General features: G+C 47.7%; 5 protein-coding genes across 7 annotated transcripts; 3 read left to right on the top strand and 2 right to left on the bottom strand.

Moving 5' to 3' along the window:
- The first annotated feature begins 68 nt into the window (after positions 1 to 68).
- On the top strand, positions 69 to 3,116 carry LOC117898118 (autophagy-related protein 13 homolog). Its single transcript, XM_034807307.1, has one exon. It carries the CDS (start codon positions 480 to 482, stop codon positions 2,145 to 2,147), a length of 1,668 nt encoding a protein of 555 aa, XP_034663198.1. The 5' UTR covers positions 69 to 479; the 3' UTR covers positions 2,148 to 3,116.
- A 3,919-nt stretch (positions 3,117 to 7,035) lies between these two features.
- On the top strand, positions 7,036 to 9,198 carry LOC117899667 (nuclear pore complex protein Nup88). The gene has a single exon (XM_034809855.1). It carries the CDS (start codon positions 7,050 to 7,052, stop codon positions 9,159 to 9,161), a length of 2,112 nt encoding a protein of 703 aa, XP_034665746.1. The 5' UTR covers positions 7,036 to 7,049; the 3' UTR covers positions 9,162 to 9,198.
- Positions 9,199 to 9,382: 184 nt separating this feature from the next.
- On the top strand, positions 9,383 to 9,712 carry LOC117899674. The gene has a single exon (XM_034809862.1). The coding sequence runs from the start codon at positions 9,455 to 9,457 to the stop codon at positions 9,599 to 9,601; it is 147 nt and encodes a 48-aa protein (XP_034665753.1). The 5' UTR covers positions 9,383 to 9,454; the 3' UTR covers positions 9,602 to 9,712.
- On the bottom strand, positions 9,643 to 11,029 carry LOC117899673 (glycine N-methyltransferase). The gene is made up of 4 exons (XM_034809861.1): positions 10,762 to 11,029; positions 10,574 to 10,701; positions 10,263 to 10,519; positions 9,643 to 9,978 (listed from the first exon to the last, which is right to left on the bottom strand). Exons 1-4 carry the CDS (start codon positions 10,974 to 10,976, stop codon positions 9,709 to 9,711), a joined length of 870 nt encoding a protein of 289 aa, XP_034665752.1. The 5' UTR covers positions 10,977 to 11,029; the 3' UTR covers positions 9,643 to 9,708.
- Positions 11,030 to 11,472: 443 nt separating this feature from the next.
- On the bottom strand, positions 11,473 to 17,625 carry LOC117899666. Of its 3 annotated transcripts, none has more exons than XM_034809854.1 (8): positions 17,345 to 17,625; positions 16,266 to 16,877; positions 14,743 to 15,094; positions 14,439 to 14,677; positions 13,546 to 14,382; positions 13,142 to 13,401; positions 12,790 to 13,084; positions 11,473 to 12,727 (listed from the first exon to the last, which is right to left on the bottom strand). In XM_034809854.1, exons 2-8 carry the CDS (start codon positions 16,487 to 16,489, stop codon positions 11,758 to 11,760), a joined length of 3,177 nt encoding a protein of 1,058 aa, XP_034665745.1. In that variant the 5' UTR covers positions 16,490 to 16,877; positions 17,345 to 17,625; the 3' UTR covers positions 11,473 to 11,757. The 3 variants fall into 3 exon arrangements, with proteins under 3 accessions (XP_034665745.1, XP_034665743.1, XP_034665744.1); XM_034809852.1 differs by having other exon boundaries at positions 12,528 to 12,727; positions 12,790 to 13,087; positions 13,146 to 13,401; XM_034809853.1 differs by having other exon boundaries at positions 12,528 to 12,727; positions 12,790 to 13,087; positions 13,146 to 13,383.
- Positions 17,626 to 21,319: the final 3,694 nt, after the last annotated feature.

Genomic DNA, 21,319 nt, shown 5'->3' with positions numbered 1-21,319 from the left:
AGACCGTATATTTTGGTATATTTCCGAGGGCCAGACTGTATAGTTTGTCAAACAGCCCGCGGTCGCACTGCTAGTCACACTTTAATGGCGGTAATGAATATTTTTAATATTTTTTTCTAAACAAACGCATTGAATTGTACATCATTGAAAGGCGTTGCACAAATTATAGTGTTTTGGCAAAATGCTCGAGCAAGTGTTAATAATTCGGTGCATCACCTAGAAGGCAACGTGCGCGACATAAACGGAAAATCAAAACGGAAAAATTCCATAAAACTCAATTCTCATGAATACGCAGACAATACGCGGAAGCGTGAAAAATAGAAAAGAAATACAAAACAAGGCAAAGGCGAACTTTGTACGCTGTTGCAGTGTGCGAGCCCGAGCCCGAGTGCAAGTGAGAACAGACTGAAAATACACACACTTAAACCACGAAAAATCGGAAAACGAGACACAAACAAAGAAAAGAAAAAAAACTCAAAATGTCTGCAACACAACGTTTGAATGCTGCGGAGAAAGACCTGGAGAGGTTCATCAAATTTCTGGCGTTGAAGTCCACCCAGGTAGTGGTGCAGTCGCGTCTGGGCGAGAAGATTCAAACGCAGTGCAATCCGCTGGCGGGCAATGACTGGTTCAATATTGTGGTGCAGGATCATCCCGAAGTTATGGACGAGACGAAGAGGGCGTTGGCTCTGAAGCCTGGCGATAGCATTCTGCAGCGTCTGCCGCTGTGCGTGGAAATATCGCTGAAGACAACGGAGGGCGACCAGATGGTGCTGGAAGTGTGGTCCCTGGATCTGCTGCAACCAGCCGCGAATGGCACCACAACGAATGGTGGGGGCGCGTCAAACGCCCGCGACGACTCCAAGGCGGACATGAATGGCACAAATGGCGAGAGCCAGACGTTGAAGGCCTCCCACGCAATCTACAGTCGCATGGGCATTATGCTAAAGTCCCTCATCTCCCTCACCCGGACCACGCCCGCCTACAAGCTGTCGCGTCGCCAGTGCCCGGACTCGTATGGCATATTCTATCGCATCTATGTGGATCGCCCGCAAGTCCATACGCTCGGCGAAGGCCACAAGAATGTGAAAATTGGACAGCTGCACACGATTGTGGGCTCTTTGGTCATGTCGGTCGCATATCGCACAAAGATGACCATTTCCCCGACCACGGCGCAGGCCCACCAGACGGAAAACAACATAATTATGCTCAAGTCGGATCATTTTCGGCCAGCAACCGATGCCAGCTCACCCAACAACCAGCAGACCCAAAACCATGGCACGGCCGTCACGAAGAAGCTGGGTTTAGGGGGCCTGAACGCAGCGCTGGGATCTGGTGAGAGGCGATGCATTGACATAGAGAAGCCGCTGCGTCCGGGCGCCTTCACGGACATGGGCAAGCTGAGGCAGTACACCGAGGATGACTTTGTGCTGCCGGAGACGCCACCGTTTGAGTGGCTGCTGCGTGGACGACAGCGACACGAGAGCACTGGCAGCGGCTGCTCCATGGAGTCGCTGAACCGCCTCGACAATGTGGCCAGTGTCGTGAGCAACAACTTGCACAACAATAACAACAACAACCATACGGCAAACAATTTCAACCACAGCCACAATCTCAACAACAACTCGACGGGCTTCAAGAGCTTCGAGAAGCAGCAGGCCACAAATGGGGAAGCTGCCACCTCATTTTCACCCATCAAAAGTCTACTTATACCCGCCACCGCCTATCGCCACCATTCGGAGCCAACGCTAGAGCCGCCCCCAGACGATGACAATCTGCTGAAGGAGCTGCACTTTCCCTTCGCCTCACCCACATCGCATGTCAACGATTTGGCCAAATTCTATCGCGAGTGCTATCACGCTCCGCCCCTGCGAGGCCTCAACGAGCTGCAGGCGGAAGTCTCCAGCTCGTCCAGCTCCACAACGCCCGCGTCGAGTAGCTCGGTGGCCGCCTGCGGCCCGACAGCAGCAGCCGCAGCGGTGGCCACCAGTGCAGCCGATGCCAGTGCCCTGGATGATCTATCGCGACAGCTGGAGCAGTTCGAGACATCGCTAGAGGATTACGATAAGCTCGTCTCACAGTTCGGACTGACGGGCTCCTCATCGTCGGGCAGCCGCAGTAGCGGGGGACTGCAAATGAGCAACTGAGTGTCAAGTCTGAGTGGTGCCGCCTGCGAGGGTAGATCAATAAGTTGACCCATGCTTAATTGCGTCATTAGTTAGACTTTATTTATGTGTATGCCATTGCGTTTAGTTGAATTTATAGGCTGCTACGATAAAATGCTATGTAAATACTATGAATGTAGGCTCTGTAGGCTATAGTTCCGTATAAGTTGTACATAGAAGATGGCAATTGGCGATTGACGATTGCAGGCAGTCGAGTGCCACAACAGCAGCAGCAGCAGCAGCGGCAGCAGCGCGTCAAATGTGAGGATAGCTCTTGTCACGTTTCAAAGTTTAGACCATAGCCACATCATACACAACAGATGCACCAGCACGGGCACTGGCACTGGCATATGGTAGGGTATAGTTAGATACTAAGTTCATACATACATATATATACATATAGGGTAGTAACTTGGGCGTACACGTCGCTTGTTTGTTTGTTTGTTTGTTTCTTTGTTCAAGTGCCTTCTGCCCTGCTTGTAAGTGAAATAATCATCCATGTGTGTATATATATAACTCTAGATAAGAGCGCAGTTAATGGGAAAGCTATAAAAAGCTATCCGTGCACTGGCATAGATACCATCCATAAGGTTTTGAGTAGTAATACAGTATACACTGCTTGACACACATTATGGTGTGTGGTGAGGCCAGGGCCTTCTGTTCGGAAGGTCTCTATGCAAATGCAGAAACGTTAACCCAAGACTTTAAGCATAAAGAAAGATATATTGTAACTATCATCATTTGTATTTTGTAAATCAGTTAGTGTTTTGTATTTGAAATGTTATTTATTTATTGGTTTCCAAATTGCTCAAAATTGGCCTACACATGTGAATCGAAATTCAAGTACTATACTTACGCATTAGATTAATCAGTATGATTAATAAGAGAATAAGAAATTTATACATACAAATATAAAATATAAAACAAAGAATAAAAGCAATTGTTAATCAAAACACACACAAATCAAAGCTTAATCTATTTTGCCCACGGAAACAAAATCATTTTCAGAGATTCGAGTATCTGGAACAGTATCGGCTATAAGCATGTAAACATCTAGAGAATTCCACATTATATCACACACCTCTAAATCGTTCCGGAGAAGGGGGTGGTCATGTGATTTGATAAACTCTCCCCACATCCAAAGGGCTGAGGTTGGGGTTGGGCAAACCCCCTTTCAAGATCTCGACTGCCTTTAACCGGTTATCAATATTTGCATGTTTACTTAATCTGTTTTTCTATCATTCAATTAAGTATTGTATAATATACGTCAGAGTCGAGAGTTGTGTGAGGAGGTTGTTGATTTAGCTGGATTCCGCTGCACCTGACTGACAGAACCAGCAGCGATAACAAGAAAATGACCAGAAGTGTGGTTTGAAAGCCGCGTGCCGAGATACTCTTAGTCAGTGTTCATATTTCTGATTAATAATAAAATGAAATGATTGTTAATGCTGATTATATATACAAAACACTATACAGGTCAAACAGCAGATCATAACATCAGTGATACACTTTGAAAGGGTATAACCAGAAGAACCAGAATCAAAGTTTGTTATTGCCGTTATCAATTAGCATGCTGTGAGTGCTCTCACAGCTGACCGATCTCACACTTGTTCGCCCTCTCGCTCCATCTCTCTCCATGCACATACACGCACACAACCACAAATGCTTGTGAATCTCTAATCTAATCTCTAATATTGTTGCGCATTCTGCTGGTTATGTACAGAGATTGCAACTTTTTTCTTATTTTTGCTTTTTAGTTCCATGGCGAATCAACGTCACTATGGCAACGACATCGCTAAGGTTAAATAGTTTTATTTTTAACTAAATACTTGTGCTGTGTATGTGTATTTGACTATTTTGTTGTTGAACCCGCAAGTTATCTGCCGTTTTGCTTTGTTGCTGATTCTCTGGCTTTCTGAGAGCTAAGCTAATGACATTGCCTAGAGTGCAAACATATGGACAGCTGTGCACGCGTTGCTACTCCTTCACGTGAGCGCAGGTCGGGACAAGAGTTTCCGAAAGTGATAAATTTGACTGCGTGGGAGAATTGCAGGGGGCAAAGTACACAAAGGAAAGGCATCACCTGGAGTACGAAAATACATTCTCCAACTGCAACTCTAGGATCACACCTCGCCGACAACAGGTCGCTAGTAGTGCACTCAAGAAAGCAAATACATATGCACATACATGCATATGTAGATTTTGTGTTTGCTTTCCGTTTTAATTGTCGAACATTTCGTTGTGTTTCTTTGTCTTTGTTTTGCTGTTGCCAGGCGCAAAAAACAGTGACGCGTTGCCAACAACTGAAAATATTTGCCATTGGCGGCGGTATCGACTTGAATATGTAAGAGTACATATCAAATGCAGACATTGCCAGACGGTAAAACCATGACGGGGAGGGGGAATTACCCAGCGCCAACGCTCCAAATTGACTGCCCACGGCGCCCCAACGCCATCCGGCGACCGACCGGTTAACTGTCTCGAACGTGGAATTGCATTTATTGTTGCACTCTCTCTCTCTCTTGTGTTCTCTCTTTTCCGCCGCCCACGCATTTTTAATTGAATTACAGTGGAAACTCTTTAGGTCTCATCAAGGTCTATCCAATTCCGTAGCTCGGAAGGCTGACTGTCAGTGGAATTTGTTTGCGCCCAATGGGTGGTCGATTTAGTCGAGCTTTACTGTGCCACCGTCCGTTCACCGAGAAGGCAACGGCATTTTTCGATTGTATTCACGTGCCGGTCCACAAAAGTGGCCGAGCCGAGGTAAATGTTCAGGTAAAAAGCTACCGCATGCAAGGTGGACATTTTGTTTCGAAATTTGTCGATAAGCCAGCCCAAAAAGCAATAACGATAAGTAAAATATAAAAACCAAAAAGAAAGGATAAGGTTTCAAAAACCCAGATGCAATGCGGACGCGGTCAGCGCCATAATTGCGTTTTTATGCAATGGGGCCACATATTTGGAATTTTTATGCAAAGCTCTAACCAAGAAATGAATGAATGAGTGTGCTTTGCAAGCACAGCTCGTAAGCTTTCGGTGCAGTTGCATTTGTAAAAACCGACCCCAGACTTTACTGAAAACCTACAGATACATACAAACACACGGCTACAAAAATGAGTTGTTCATCTGGTTTTCCGGCTTTGGGGACCAGCTGCAATAACACATAGCATAATTGACTTTATTTTTAGACACCCACTGCAACAGCAACTGCATATGCATCCGCCTGTACACATTCATACGAGCAGACGAAAAGAAAAGCATTTCCCTCTTGATTTATGCTGGCCAAAAGTCATTTCCAAAGGTTATATTAGCTCCCGCCTGCGTGCTGCCTTGACTTGCCAAAAAAAAAACACAGTTTTGGTAAACAACATAAAACGTAATTTAATTACAGCGCCCTCCGACAGACAGTCGGGTTGGCCGCCTTTTCCCAGTGAGTGGCTGTTGCTACGTGCCGTTTGTCTCGCAGAACCCAGCCCTACCCTGCCCCGCGGCCTGACAAGCGTGTGGTCGGTGGTGACAGTGGATTCCATTCCAGTGGATTCTGGTTCAGTTCAGGTCGTTCTGTTGTTCTTCTTTCTCTCTCCCACATTCCGCGGCCTTGCGGCTAGGGCGCTTTTGTTTGTTTATGTGTTAAAAGAGAAAAACAACTTAATAATAATTATAACAAAAAAAGAGACAAAAGATATATGTATGTAGAATGTATTGATAGACAAGAGCGTCATTGATCGACGTAGCGGGGCGGGACAAAGCCTTATAAAGCGATACAAATGAAGCAGACCAGACCACACTGAACTGCAGCTGACAACTTTTATCTCTTCTCACATTGCGGAAGTGGGGTGTTACGAAAATATGACCCTCACACTCATCAGGCGGAAGTTTGAAGCGCACACACAACCCAAAATGAATTCAGAGAAATTTCTAAACAATTAAAAATGAAACATATACTCTTAAAACTGATGAAATACGGGAAATTTCATGTACATACATATGTATGATGTACACTTTTCTCTTATTTTCTATGGCATACATACCGAGCATCCATCATTTTCAATGTCAAGGGGTTTCCTACTACCATGATTCCGTCCCCCCCGCACAGTTTATATTAGCATACAAAACTTGTTTATAAACAAATTAAAACTGTATATGCATAGGTATTCGTTCTGATAAGGCACGTTATGAAACGACTTCTAAAAAGAACAGCACTTGCCCGGCCCGGACTGATAAGAGAGCGTAACAAAGAAACTGAATTTGTAGCTTATCATTTAGTTATCAACATTGTTGGGCCTGGCACCATAAATACAATCAAATTCGTCCCAAGATAACTAGCTAACCTTAACTACGAGAATATATGTACCATTGTGGAAAACACAAATTCAAAAACCACCGCGCATATAAGCTATCGATAGTCGATGTATATCGATGTTTTATTCTTTTAGTGCTGCCGGATCGGTCAAAATGGTTACTGTTGTTTGTGAAGAAGCTTGGAAAAACAGATATTTATTAGAGCATAAAAGGTGGACAAACTTCCATACATCCTCATCGCTGAATTTTGTTTGTCTAGTAACAAATTGTCAAATACGTAGCAGTCCATTCCCGTTTTATGATATTTTTTTGGTTGACCTTTTTAGTTGTATCCTTATTTCGCAGAGAATCAAATAAAAGGAAGTCATAAAAACTAGCCAATCATGAGCTCATTTGATGCATCAATCGGATAAAGTTATTATTATAGCGCTGAGAATCCTAAATAGCTGGTAATATTAAGCAGAATATCAAAGTTGAGTAAAATGTTATGGAATATACCGTATATTTACGCTATGTTTTAAAAATGAAAGGGTATATTTCGGTATATGTCAGAGTTGTTTTGTTTTTATCGATAAAATCGACATGTCGGAACTCACGGATTGTTTTGAATTAAATAAAACAAAATTATTTGAAAAAATACGCAATGGCCTGCCCATTGTGCAGAACACCCAAAATCTGTTGGACTGCAGCGACGATTTACTGTTTGCGTGGGATGGGAACGAGTCCAGTTTGCTCGTGCGAAATTGGCGCGCGCCGCTAATGGAGGCTGAGCAGCGTGCCAAAGTGAACTACCAGACGCTCATAGCTTCCATCCCGATCATTCAGGACATAGATCGTGTTACGGTGTCAAACGAATGCTCCCTGGTGGCACTGAGTGGACCGCGTGGTGTATTCATCTTGGAGCTACCCCGCCGCTGGGGTCCCGATGGCTACTTTAAGGATGGCAAGGAAAAAATCACATGTCGCACGTACTGTCTGGATTCTCTTTTGTTCCAGAACAACCATCTGGAGGTGCGGCAAGTGCGCTGGCATCCAAACTCAGTGTCGGACTCCACTCTGCTGGTGCTGCTGAACAACAACACCATCCGCGTGTACAATCACTCGAAGCTGCGACACGTGTGGCAAGTTGGGCCTCTCACCATGATAAAGGGAGCCAAGACTTCGTACACCGACTTTGGCGAAGTTGCCGTGGACTTTGACATTGCTCCAGCCACAAAGCCGCGTTCTGCCGATCTGACTGCGGCCAACGAATCCACTTTGAATCAAAGCAACAAGACGCTGGGCGGAAAGACCGCCAAGCAGGAGAAGATTGAATGGCCCATTGTGGTGCTGCGAGAGAATGGAAACATCTACATTCTGCTCACCAGCCTGGACTCGGATATGACGCGTCTGCAGGGGCCCATAACCATAAAACCACAGAGAATGGATAACTACGGCCTGGAGTCTTGCTCGATCATGATCATTCCCTCGCTGCCGCCCACTATCGTCATTGCCGAGTCGAACGGAAAGCTACACCATGCTCTGCTGATGGATGCCGAGGCCGCGGAGCATTCCTTCAACGAAGTTGATGATTTTATTCTCATAGAGCCCGCTGAGTATGTCATCCATGTGCTGGAAACGGTTGAGCTCGAATTGGGTCTGTCTGGCGCATCAAATACTGGACCAAAAGACGCCTACAATTGTCCCATACACCTGAAGCGAGATATCATCAATGAGCTGCGCTACTTTGCCTATCATAATGCTGGACTGCACGTGGTCACAGTCAGCTTCATATCGGAGCTGCAGCGGTATCTCGACAGTGAGTCGGAGGAGGACAGACTGGAATTGGCGGCATCCTCCAGGGCCGAGTACGTTCTGTGCACAAAGTTTGACTCCAGCGAGCGGATCAATGCCGTCTGCGGCATTTCTCTATTACAACTGCCAGCTGGTGTGGTGCTGCTGTTGGCCAGCGGCCAAGTGATCAGCCTAAAGCTGGTCATCGATGCCCAGCTGTTGGTGGCGCCCAATGAGAAGACGCAGCGTGCCTCCGATGTGGATCAGCAAGAGTCGGGACCTTCATTCCTTGACAAAATTAAAGGTTTATTGCAGCGCAATGTCAACCAACCGATTCTCGCCAACAAGCTGTCGTCGGCGTCGCCCCACGAGAGCTACGAGCTACTGAACCAGGCCATTGAAGTGTTGCGCGAACAGTACCTCAAGCGGCACGACCTCGTCCGTGCCGAGTTTGCGAAGCACATCAATCAAATCCTACTGAAGAAGGAGCAGCAATTGCGCGAGATCCAGGACCTGGAGCATGAGCGGGAGATAATCAGCGAGGGGGCCCACAAGCTGGCCGAGCGCTTCGAGGAGATCAGCGACAACCAGGAGCTGCTGGTGCGCAAGTGTCACAGTCTGATGCAAAAGGCCAACACAGCTCTGCCCAACAGTGTTGTGGCTGAGCGCGAGTTTTCGCAGGAGGTGTCGCGCATTAACAAGGCCACCAAGGGCATGGCTGCCGACCTGGAGACCGCCAAGAAGATGCTGAACAAACAGCGCTATCACATTGACAAGAGCCAGGATGAGCTGAAGAACAATGTCTACCAGTTGCCCGAGAAGCAGCATCGCACCATAACTGAGATTTTGACCCAACTGAATGGAGAGATTGATCGGCAAATAACCGATGCAAAGCGTATAAATAAAATTGTTGGCGTCTAAGTTTGGTTACCGCTCATAGCACATCTATGTGAAACGTATTAATTAATAAATAACATTATGTTCGAATAAGTTGTGACAGTTCTGTGCACTATTGGATTGGTTGGCGTGTAGACATGACGCGCACTTCGATCGCCAACCCAACCGAAAAGCAAACGTAACGCAAATTCATTTGCAAGTCTAATGCGACATTTTACTTTGTGCCTTTCCATTTCTTTTTGCGTTTCAGCTGGCCGCAGTCAGAGTCGAACTTCAGCAGAGAATACTTGAGGCATCGATCGAGAATCGGTGCAGACATGACATCGAGCCTACTCTCAACCCTTTCAAGCATCTACACGGGGATGTTCAACTTTGTGAAATCGCGATTTCCCTTTGTGATTGAGGCTGCCATGGTGACTCTCTGCTTTGCCTCCATAGTGGGCAGATACTGCATAATGATTTGAACAGAAAATCATCCCACACCACGAGGCACACACAGCACAAATGTAAATCGAACGAACTTTATATTTTAGATGTGTGTTTGATGTGAATAAAAACTAAATGCTTAAATCTAAGCCTTGGGCTTCTCAATTAAGTGTATGTAGAAGGCTGGATTCTTCACTTGGCTCATCTCCTTGAAGTCTCCGTACAGCTGGTGCTTGGCCTTGGCCGTAAATATCTCGCTGAGTATCTCCTGGAAGCGCTTCAGCTCGTGAGGATAGTAGGACAGACGGAACTCGCTGGTCAGCTTGTTGCCCGCAATCAGGTAATCCATGGACACCAACGAAGGCTTGCCGCAGTAGAACAGGACGGATGTTTTGATGTCCGCCGTGTGGCTCGTCTGCAAGTCATTCGGAGAGGGAAGAGATTCGATTAAAACTAATTGAATTCCACGTCTGCTTATCAGTTGTTCGTGTGGGCATGTAACTGATAAGGGAATCGCTGATGATGATGCGAAATGAAATTGATTTTCCACGTAATCTAACACAAAATGAGATCAGCCAGTGAACATAATCTGTTGGAGGATGACGGCACAACTTTTCTCTGTGTTTTTGAATGGAATGTGTCATTTAATAGTTTTTAATTGGCGCCACAATGATGGGGCAGATCCGTGCTGATACTCACATTATAGTAAATGCTCTTGGCGGGTGTGGAGCCTGTCTCCAAGATGTTGTCATAGTTGCGATGATCAATCAGCAGGACACCGCCTGGCTTGAGGCACTTCTCAAAGTTGCCAATCGCCTGCTTGTGCTCACGCTGATCCCCAAAGCCGTCCATCAAGTGGGCAAACGAGTTGCCCAGGCAGATGACTGCATCGAAGCCATCCTTGATTTGCTCCTTGATGTCGTCATACAAAGTCAACCAGTTGGCCTCCTCGATAACTGCAAACGGACAGTCAGCAATGTGGCTAAGAAGGACTTTAGTACCGATCTTACCCCAGTTCTCAAAGGCAGCTTCCTTTCGCCTGTTCCAGCGCTCCTTGAGAGCGTACTTCAGCATCTTGTCGGAGGCATCAACGGACACCACCTCAAAGCCCTCTTCCACCAGCATAAGCGAGTCCACACTGCACAAAGTGTTAACGAAATGGTAAAGTCAAGTTTAGTGGGGAATCCCTTAGACTTACCCTGTACCACAGGCCACATCCAGGACACGCTTGCAGCCCTTCTGGCGCAGCATTTCGATCAAGAAGTTCTTGTAGTTGTCCGTGCGCGAGTTCTTGTCTCCGATGAATATCTCCCACACTTTGGCCGCCTTGCCATCGGCATACTGATCCCGAACTCCTTCGGCGGAGATACCATCCGAGCGGGCAACAAAAACACTATCAGCGGAGGTGGGCATCTCTGGGCGGTCAGCACTGGTCGGCAGATCTCAATGAAATAATAATTCGTCTCAGCCGCACTCTCCACGTAAGCTTCCGCTGTGGATAGCGCATCCAATAGCCTGCCGCCAACAGCTGGCATGTCAACAGAGGCACCAGCAGCACCCTCGTACTCATCCGTTATCTTATCACACTCCTGCCCGACCGCTTGACGTGCGCCCATTGGGCGGCACATCTGCTCGATCCCAAACGTGCTCGTTTGCGGGCTTTCGCTGCTGCCGCTGCTGCTGCTGTATTTGAACCTGACCCTGACCCGCCTCGGGTCTGCGCTGATTAGACGTCTCTGACCATATCCCTTGGTCAAAAAACAGAATGACGAAGCAGAATATCTACAGGGAAAACACTGCACACGGGCAGACACTTGTCTATAAATGTATTTACTTTCCATTAGAAACTTTTTCTTTTTCTTTCACTGTAAGTTCAACGGAAATAGTATTTGTTAATGAAATAGTTTTTATTGGAAATCTTTATAAATATTGCACTGCGTTGTGTGGTTGCTGGACTCTTGTCCCACTTGGAATGGTCTTCATATTGCACATCGATAAACTACGATTCAAATCTTATAGATAAATTCACACTTGATGTTCTTAAAAGTAGGAACTTAGGGCTAGAGATTGGGGTTACGTTTCGCAAGAGAATTGTGATTCAACAGCAATTGTCTTGGGAAACATAAGCCCTAGGCCTAGGCTGGAGTACGATTATGTTTATGCAGATCCGAGTATTAGTTAATGTTTTATGCTTTTATGGCAAGTACCCCAGCGAGTCCTCAAGCGAGGCGCTCACAGCCCGCATCGACTGGTAGCTGCCCATGCGGCTCCTGCTCACATTGCTCCTGATGGACGCTGCCTTCTCAAGGGCCTTCATGTTGAGCAACAGATTGTCGGCGCTGTATGTCTTATGTGCTGCACCCACGCTGCCAGGTCCCAGCGGCATGGGCATGGCCATGGGACCCAGTCGATCCGTGCTAAAGGATTCGCGCGCACGGTACGAGGATTTCCGGGAGGAGACATACGAGCGGCAGCTGCCATTGGCCGCACGCATCGCTTTCTGGGCCTGCATGGGCGGACACAGGCTCTTGATGTCCGTCGTCTGGCTGAGCTTCATGTCCGCAAAGACGGCGGCCGCCTCCACGCTCTTCTTCACGCTGAGCGCCTCGTGCGGCTGGACGGGCTTGCCGCTGTTGCCGCTGATGCTGAAGAGTTCGTAGTCCAGGCCCAGCTTCTCGGCGGACTTGCCCTTCCGTGCCGCCCCGCCACTTGGGCGCGCCTTGCGCTGCTGCGACAGGGAATCCTCGCTGATGGCGGCCGCTGCCAGGGCACGCTGCCGGCGATGGGTTCGCTTGCAGTAGCACTTGCTGGCGCTGATGCAGCTGTCCGAGTCGCAGGACGTGGTCGTCTCCGAGGGCGTGTTCACCGAGTCATGCTCCAGCGTGCTGGCCGGCTCCTCCTCGACCATGGAGCAGTAGCACTTGTCATCCGACTTGCACGAGATCAAGGAGTGGCGATTGCTGGCTGCTGCGCCCGCACCCACACCCACCACAGGGTTGAGCGTTCCCGCGGGCTTGCGCGAGTTGGCCATGGCCATGGTGCGCTCGTTCTTCTGGCGCAGCTTGTGGTTCAGATGCTCGGTGCGCAGGCTGCAGTAGCAGCGATCAGCGGAGGCGCAGGTGCAGCTCTCGGAGTCGTAGCTGCACTCGGAGCAGGAGACATAGCTGTGGGAGGAATGGGAGCTTAAGGTAGAGCTGGGATTACACCTCTTCCAGTTGAAGCTTACCCGCTGCTGCTGTTTCTGTTGAGTCCCTGCAGGGCGTGCTCATTGCGCACCACGGACACATCCGAGCCACTGGTGGCCGCTCGATTGCGTTGATGCTGCTGCTGCTGCTGCTGCACGTGGTGGCTGATGGGCGGTCCAATGATGATGGGCGCACTAATCTTACGCTTGCCCTGGCTGTCCAGTGTAGAGGCCGCCTCCTTGGGCTTTGGACTCGACTTGTCCAGCTTGCCGCGGCACGAGCGAAATTGTCCCAGCTGGAACATTTTCTTGAGTCCAAAAAGCTGCTCTTGGATTTCTTCTGTGGAATGGAAGGGATTGCATTACAGGACAATCTTGTGTTGTGTTTCTCCACTCACTTGTGATACATTTACGCTGGCCTTGCGCTTCTGCTTTTTCTTCTTTTGGCGTCGCATGATGTTCTTGGAGCGCTGAAAGAGCTCATCCTGGGTGAGGGTGACGGCCAGCTTGAGCAGGAACTCCTTGTAGATGGGCTTTAGATCGTTGAAGGACATGCCATCGGCATCGATAATGGCATACAGAATGTCGTCCAGGGAGTGCAGATTCTCGTGCAGACGAAATTCATTGAACAGCTCGCTGAAACCAAGTGGGGAACTAGAAGCACAATTCAAACGATGCCAATCAACCAAACCAAACCTTCTCACCCAAAATAACAAATCAAACTACCACCAGCACCCAGGCCAGGGGCACCCAGGGGGATGATCCTTCTGGCCCAAGGAGCTCGGTGATAATACTCACCCTCCGCCACCGCCGCCGCCCAACTTTCCCGAGTGACGGCGCGCCGCCCGCGACTTGTAGCGTGTCAGGCCGCCGGTGTTCAGGAAGCTGCCAGATCTGGGTATGGCCACTCGTGTCAGTATGTCCCCATTGGCCGCCTCGCCGCCACCACCGTTGCTGGCACCAGCAGTCCCCACCAAGTCCGCACCCTTGTAGCCACTGGTTGCAGCCGCTCCTGCTGGCTTTTTGCTGTGATGATGCAGCCGGTTCACGTGTCCATTGCTGCACACGATGCTGCCGTTGCGTAAGGGTGCGCCCTTGTAGCCTGAGCCAGAGCCCGGCACCGTTGTGGGCACTGGGGGCGCACGCTTGGACTTGTGGGACTTGCGCTTGCGCTCCTCCGTGGACGTTTCCACCTCGGCGGCCTCATTAATGACGTTGCTGTTGGAGCTGAGCGAGCTGCTGGAGACGCGCTTCTTGCGCACGGAGCGGGAGGGCGTGCCGGAGGCGCCGGTGCCCGCGCGAAAGGAACTGCGTCGCCCACTGGCACTGGGCGTCATCTGGGAGCGGGACAAATAGTTGGAGCTGGTCATGGCCGAGCTGCTGGCGATGCTGATGCAACTGACGCCGTTCTGCTGGCGCGGCGTTCGGCGTTTCGTACTCCTGTGCGAGTTGGTGCTGACGTGGGCCATCAGGCTCTGGTAGAGGGTGGCCGCTATCACGATGGCATCCTCGGTGCTCTTGCAGATGAAGCCATGGCACTCGAGGATCTTCGGGGAGCTGGCGGAACGCATGACAACCGCAAAGATGGGCGCATGAACGTGTATGCTGTGTTCCACAGCCATTTGCTCGCTGGAACTGGAGACAGAAGTTCGTTGAGGATAAGGATCTTGGCAACAGCTTCGAGAACTCACCTTAACGGCTGAAACAGTGCAGTCTTGTCGATATTTTCGGGATCGGTGATCAGTGGCAGAAAGGCGGCACCGCCATCATCCGCGGAGATGACAAACTTCACCGCCGACCACACGGCAATGTTGTGAAAGGGCGTAATGTGAGCCTCACAGTCGTCAGAGCCGCCCTTTGGGATTGGTCCACTGCTGATCTTCACACGCAATCCAGTGGCACAAATATCCAACGAGCCCGAGCCTAGCTTCTGCAGAACACACCGAAACAGAGCTTGAGATACCAGCAGAGCCGTTAGTCGCTGCATTTACTCACCTTCTTGGTGACTTCAGTGAGGTACAGTTGCCGCAGTGGCTCCTGCAGTCCCTGGAGACTCGTCACCTTATCTTTGAGCGGCAGCGAGCCCAGGCAGGTGACATCGAAGCTGCTGGTGGCATCCTTAGCCACGTCCGTGAAGAGCTGCTCGATCTGTGCCTGCACACTGTTGCTGATCCGCTGCACATCCTTCTTGGCCGCCTCGGCCAGCACCTTGGCCGACTCGTTGGACTCCTGCAGGAAGCTGCTCTTGGCCCCCGAGGTGCTGGCCAACTCACTACGCCCATACATGATGATGGAGCGCGTGCGATGCGATCCGCGGGGATCATCGAGGCGGCTGCTACGCATTGATCTACAATGGGTGGGCGGGAGCACAGAAATTGGATCATCAAAACTGGTTTAAAGTTTGCCATAGAAAGTTCTATCTGGAGCTTTGATTTGATGGACTATAACTATAGAGTTTCATCCATTTAGTTCTATGTAAAATAGTTTAAATTGTTCAAATTTAACGGCCACCAGCCACATTTTTAATGGTTTTATTTTGAAGCCAACACTTTCGGGGGGTGGCTGCTGGCTCCACTCTCTGTCTCTGTCTCTGCTGTGTGTGACAAAACGGTTACATTTTTTTGTGAAAGTTTGACTGATTAACGCAAAACTAACCATAGATTAGCATATTCGTCTCGGACTAGAGCTGCGGAGACTGGAGAATGTCTGTTTATAGAGTTGGCCATGGCCTCATCCACATCCTGCTAGCGCCGTTCCCAGAGCCACAAACACAGACAATGGTCCAGGTTCAGAGGTGGAGGAGGAGCACCAATGGCCTTCCCCCCCACTGACGCATGCAGCTTTAGGTGTTCCCAATACCAGATTCTATTTACCGCTAACTGACACAAAATCGGAAATGGTCATTTCCATAGAACGTCGCCAGCGCTGCGAGAGTTTTGAATGGGAATGAAGATGAGTGGAGTGGAGATTGCTGACTGGGCAGCGGGGAGCGGTGTGGTGTCATAGTTTTCTTTTTCAATCAATTAAGCAGTTTGCTCCGCGAATGTGTGTCAGCGTTGGAATATTTAAGCATCGAGCAAGTGCCGATCCGATGTGACCAAAAGACTCAAATTATTCTTTCTCTCCCTGTCCCTCTGCTTGTGCGTTCTTTCCTCTCTCTCTCTGGCAACTCTCTTTCTACTATCTATTTCACAGACAATATCGTTTTTAATTTTGGAACTAACTGTGCTTTTTTTTGTGTGTTGTTTGCTGCTTATGGAAATGCAAAACGGTAAACGAAACACATTCAACGGACGCGAAGACGCATGTTTGGTCAGTCTCTCTCTCTCTTTGCTGCTCTTTCTTCTGCATCTGTTTCTCTCATTTGTGTTTCTGCTGTAGTTTCGAGAACGAAAGTGTTGGCTATGATATCGAGAGCGAAGCTAATGAGGTGTGCCACACCTCCTAAAACAAAACCATCAGCTATGATTGATATTTTCGTCTTTAATTATTTATTTTCACCTCATCTAATTACTCACCTGGAATCGTCAAACATTAAATCAATCTTCAGTTTGTAAATCGAATTTCGACTGACACTCGAATTATTTTCGAGCTGATCGCCGTCCAATAGCCGAAAGCCGGAAGAGTTGCTGTTGCTGTTGCTGTTACTGCTGCCGGTCGCTGCTTTGCCACGCGCCGCCCGCACGGAATTCATTTTGGGTATGGCCACTGCACTCTGAGAGTCCACTTTGCAGGTGACCATCCTCAAAGTCTGTACCCGATTAACACTTGCGGAATGCTGTTGCTGTTTCACAGATGCAAATCTTTAGCTCACTTTTTAACTGTTGTTGGATTCGGATTCGTTTTCGGTTTTGGGATTCGGAATTCGGAATTCGTTTTGTATGCAATTAGCAATAAAATGCAATTCAACTATGCATGAACAATGAAATGAACGTTAATTTTTAACATGTTAGCGGCTCGGCTTGGCTCCTCACTTCACACTTTGCATAGGGCAAACACAACTACTGGCCACTTCCATTTCCATTTCCATTTTCATTGGAGATGCAGATACGCTGTGCTCGCAGATGTTGCATGCCTCGCTCCTCGACTGTGGCCATCATCATTCACTGCCGTGCTGGCTCATTAATTAGCTGCAAGCAAAAACCAAATACCGACAAATTGTAGTTATATTTATTTTTGGGGTAAAAACAATTAGATTAAGGCACAGGCCATGAGGAACAATGTATTGCGAAATAATTAATTTGCCACTTTTATGCTGTTTGTTTGTATTTTGATGTACTTTTTGGTTTGTTTGTAGTTTTTCTTGCTGTTGCTCTTTCTGCTGATAAATTGCCCCATGAAATGCAATTGTTGTTATATTGGAAAAATGTTAGCTATGCTCACAGCGGGCAAGGCAAGGCAAGGCCCAGAAATACTCGTATGAGCCACACGGCGAGCGCGTTAATTCGGCTGCATCTATGAGATACTTTCACTGTGTAGATATGTTTTTTTTTGCGGTAATTAGCAAATGCCGCTCAAGGCACACACTCTCACACACACACTCACACTTAAACGTAATCACAATGGTATGGGTAGCCCATTTGGAAACGCCATTTACTTGTGCCTTATTGAACTTTAATTCCACTGCACCGCCACTAGGCTCCCAGTTGCAGGCCAAATCTGGCTACAACTTCAATGCACTTCACTGTCTTTGCTGGCTTTGGGCTTGGCTTCAGCTCTAAGTTTGTATAATCCAAATGTTGTAATTCGTTTTGGAGAGCTCGAAACCGAAACGGGGCATCTGAGTTCGTTGAATGCCACAGAGCGACTGGCCAAAGTGTCGATGCGCGTCAAAAGCAGACTCCAAGTAGACTGAATCCACACAACCGAAGCCCCACGAGCGCTGGCTTACGACTGACTCCACAGTGGCCGAAGAAAGAAAGAAATGGCCAGGCCAAGACAGACGCCGCCGGGAGAGTGGCCTCTGCTCCACGAGCAACAATATCATCTCTGGCGTAAGTGGGTAGCGCAGCACAATGAGAATGCCTGTCCGTCGCTGGCCGTCGCTGTCCGTTGCTGTCCGTCTGCCTGTCCGCTCCCTGTCTTCCCATATGTGTATCGCTGTCTGTCTGCATCTTTGTATCTTTGTTTTTGCTTTAACCAACTCCAAACTGACACATCCAATGCCCTGATGGAGATAAACGAGTCCGAGACAGTTGCTTTTCAACATCCCAGCAACAGCAACAATCACTTGCCCAATGCCGACACTGAAGATTCGATTATTATATATTATTATTGGTTTTGTAGTATGAACTCCAACACGAACATTTGCATATGGCACAAGGGAAGGCAATGTGAATGTCATGTCATGTGGCAGCATTTGCGTAAAGATTTCGGCTTATGTTGCAGTCTCTCCCACTAATCGCGGGCGCCTTTGGGCAGCCTCACTGCAATTAAACCTCTTTTGGGGTCTCAAATGCCGGCGGACCCGGGTTTTGCCATTTGCGCAAGCGCAGAAGCTGTGACGATGAGAGAGGCCAGGGTGCCCGACAGTGGCCCCCTCGACAGTGAAGGCATTTTCGAAATCAATGACCGTGGTCGAGTCTTACGATAATTGGTGCTGTGCTGTGCTGCCCGTGGGCCTGTTCGCGGTGTGTGTGTTTGCCTATTGTAAAATGCATTTAATTTTTCAGCCTAAACATCAGGCAGTAGAGAATACTTTGAAGTGGAGAATGGGAGACCCTAAGAGCAACAATATTGTATTTAATTGTAAACTAAACTATTTATGTGCATGCTAGCCATCATCCATTACATGGATGATCCCAGCATTTGCAATTGAAATTTGCGACGCAAGAACACGTGCAGACTGCACAGAGAAAAACGGAATGCCAAAACATCTCAGCTAATAAAATCAAAGTGCGGCACATTGTTTGTGGTCATAATTCAATGCTCAATTTAATTAAAAACTCCGCTACCATTTCACTAATAATAAAAAGAAAGAAGGCCATAAAAAATCTATCTCGCTGCGGATACATCACAACTTTCCATTGTACGGTTCGTTCGAGCGATTTCCATTTCAAATGTTTGATCTACTGGCAATTAATTGCACACGTGTGTGTGTGGCTGTGTGTGTGTTTCGATATGTTTAAACTTTTAACGTTGTCAACATTGTCGGTTTATTCATGAGATAACAGTAACAGCTAATCAAAATTGGTCTACCCAAAGACAAAAAGTGGAAAAACGAGCCATTAGCCAGGCCCTTTATTGTGTGTGGAGCCTGGCCGAGAAAACTCTTACTTTTATGGCTCCTCCGTTGAGGTCTCTGAAATGGAACCAACGACAACGGTTGATCCGCTAAAGATAGCGAAGAACCAGCCGAATGCCGCTGCAGCATTTTCGTTTTCAACGGTTTATTGAATATTTTTCTAGAATTTTCTTTTGTGCGTGTGGATGGCTTTTACTTTTAACAGAATTTCCCAGTGACCAAATTTGATGGCTAAACTGCCGTTAACTGCAGCTGCATTAGGAGGGGGTGGAGGAGGGGACTGGTGTTGATAGGTGCTGAGATTTATTTAACAAATAACATCATATCATGATCATCACTTTCTCCATTCAATTTACGGTGTTTCTGTAGATTTGTTTTAACTTTTCTTGCAGTTGTTTTATGTTTAACTTTGTTTCTATTTGCTGCCAGGCAGTGCCAATGGCAGCGGCAACTATTTCAAAAATTAGTCGTATTTTTTGTTGTTGTTGTTGTTGCTGCTCTCCGCCTGCCTACAAGACGCAGGCAAGCTTGAAGATACAGATACAACGCACATGGGCTGGGTGCAGGTGCGCTGCGAGTGATTCGCTTGATTCCTTTGCTGTGTGCCCAGCACTGCGTATCTGACATGAGCGGAGCGAACAGCGAGCACTGTACACTGCGCAAAAAAGCGCAACACAAAGCTAGCTAGTCAACTCCTAGAGATAAATATGAAACTTCACCTAAAAGATGACTCAAAAAAGGAGAAGTTTGTGCAGTTTCGCTCGGTGTACTGGAGTGGACAAGTTCTGCAAATTATTCAAATCATTTTGCCACAAAAACATTGCGCAATTAAAGTTTCATGACTTTCCCTGACTACGCTCCAACATAATCTCGGCTTCTCTCAGACTTTCTTTGTAGAATCACGACCAGATGGGCAGAGATAAAGAGAGAGATATTTACTGGGCTGCCCTACTGTGCCCCATGTGGCTGCTCGCTCCATTCATTCATTCATTCATTAGCTGCGCTGGCAGCGACGCTGGCGTTGCGTCACGAGACACGAAAAGCGGCAAACACTGGGCACACAATAATTGTCACATTGTGCCACTCATTATGGCATTTCGCGCTTCATTCTCCGCTCCTCCACTCATCCGCCCATTCGGGTGGAGACGGGCTCCGGCAGCGGGTGGTTAAAAAGAAATTAATTTTGCGGTTTTCGTTTGTGTGTTCAGTCCATTTTGCATTGGTTGCAAAAAAAACCAAACACTTGGACAGTTTTGTTAACGATCTGCAGGCTACGTGACCCAAAACACCCGACCACAAAACACGATCACGACTACTGACCCAAAGAGGTGAAGACTTTACATCCTGACAATGAGCAAAGAGCAAAAAAAAATATGTAAAATGTGATGAATCTTACATAAAAGACATCAAGGCAAAAATGTCATGAGTTTGCATATAAGAGAAATTGCTTGGCAGGTAAAGTTCATTACGTTGTCATTTGTAAATTGATGTCTGGAATGGATAAGAAATAGATAAACCAAGTGGGAATATGAATAGGGGATTCCTACCTCATGTTTACACTTTTTAGCTTAACTTTAGCTGAAGCTCTTTTCCCAACACCTCTCTCTTCTGCAGCAAAGGATTTCTCTGTCTCCTCTCATCACACGCCTGTGGTGCTCGTATCTTTGACGCTTGTTTTAACTAAATCTAAGCATGAACAATCTTCCATACAAGGAGAGTTATGGACACTTTAACGAACAATGCCCTGCCATAAGGTGAGCATTACGGCGTATAATAATGAAATCCAACAAAGAAATTGCTCAAAAGAGCGTGACGCTAGGCGCTGCTGTTCATGAACTCTGCGCCATAAATTGCCATAAGCATTTGCATTTGCATACCACACAGCCAAAGCCCCGTAGCCCCATAGCCCATAGCCCCATAGACCATAGTGTACTACAGCTCATCGCCAGCCCCTTAGCGGTATCTCTGGTCACGAATATTCTGATGAAAATTCTTAATGGGCGAATTTTTGTGTGTTTTAATTGGTAGTTTGAACATTTTTCCATGCCTTACTTGTGGGTGCTGCCCAGCGACTTTCATTTATTTCGGTCAGCTGGGTTCAAATGGCGCGTGCTTTGTGGGTCACCTTCCACCTCCACACACCATTGAGAGTGGGGGACGAGGTGCCGACAGCTGACTTCCGAGCTGTAAATGATTGAAGTCAAGCATCTGCATTGACACCATCAGATTGCCGGCTAACTGTTGCGCTCTTTGTTGTGCTGCTCGGACAGTGCCGTTCCTCTCTCTCGAAGATAAGATCCAAGATCGTAATTCTACAGCCCACTGGGC

This window comes from Drosophila subobscura, chromosome O (genome assembly GCF_008121235.1).
Source record: "Drosophila subobscura isolate 14011-0131.10 chromosome O, UCBerk_Dsub_1.0, whole genome shotgun sequence".
Classification (NCBI taxonomy): Eukaryota; Metazoa; Arthropoda; class Insecta; order Diptera; family Drosophilidae; genus Drosophila; species Drosophila subobscura.
Note: the sequence above shows the minus strand (reverse complement) of the source record. Positions and strands in the feature narration are given on the sequence as shown.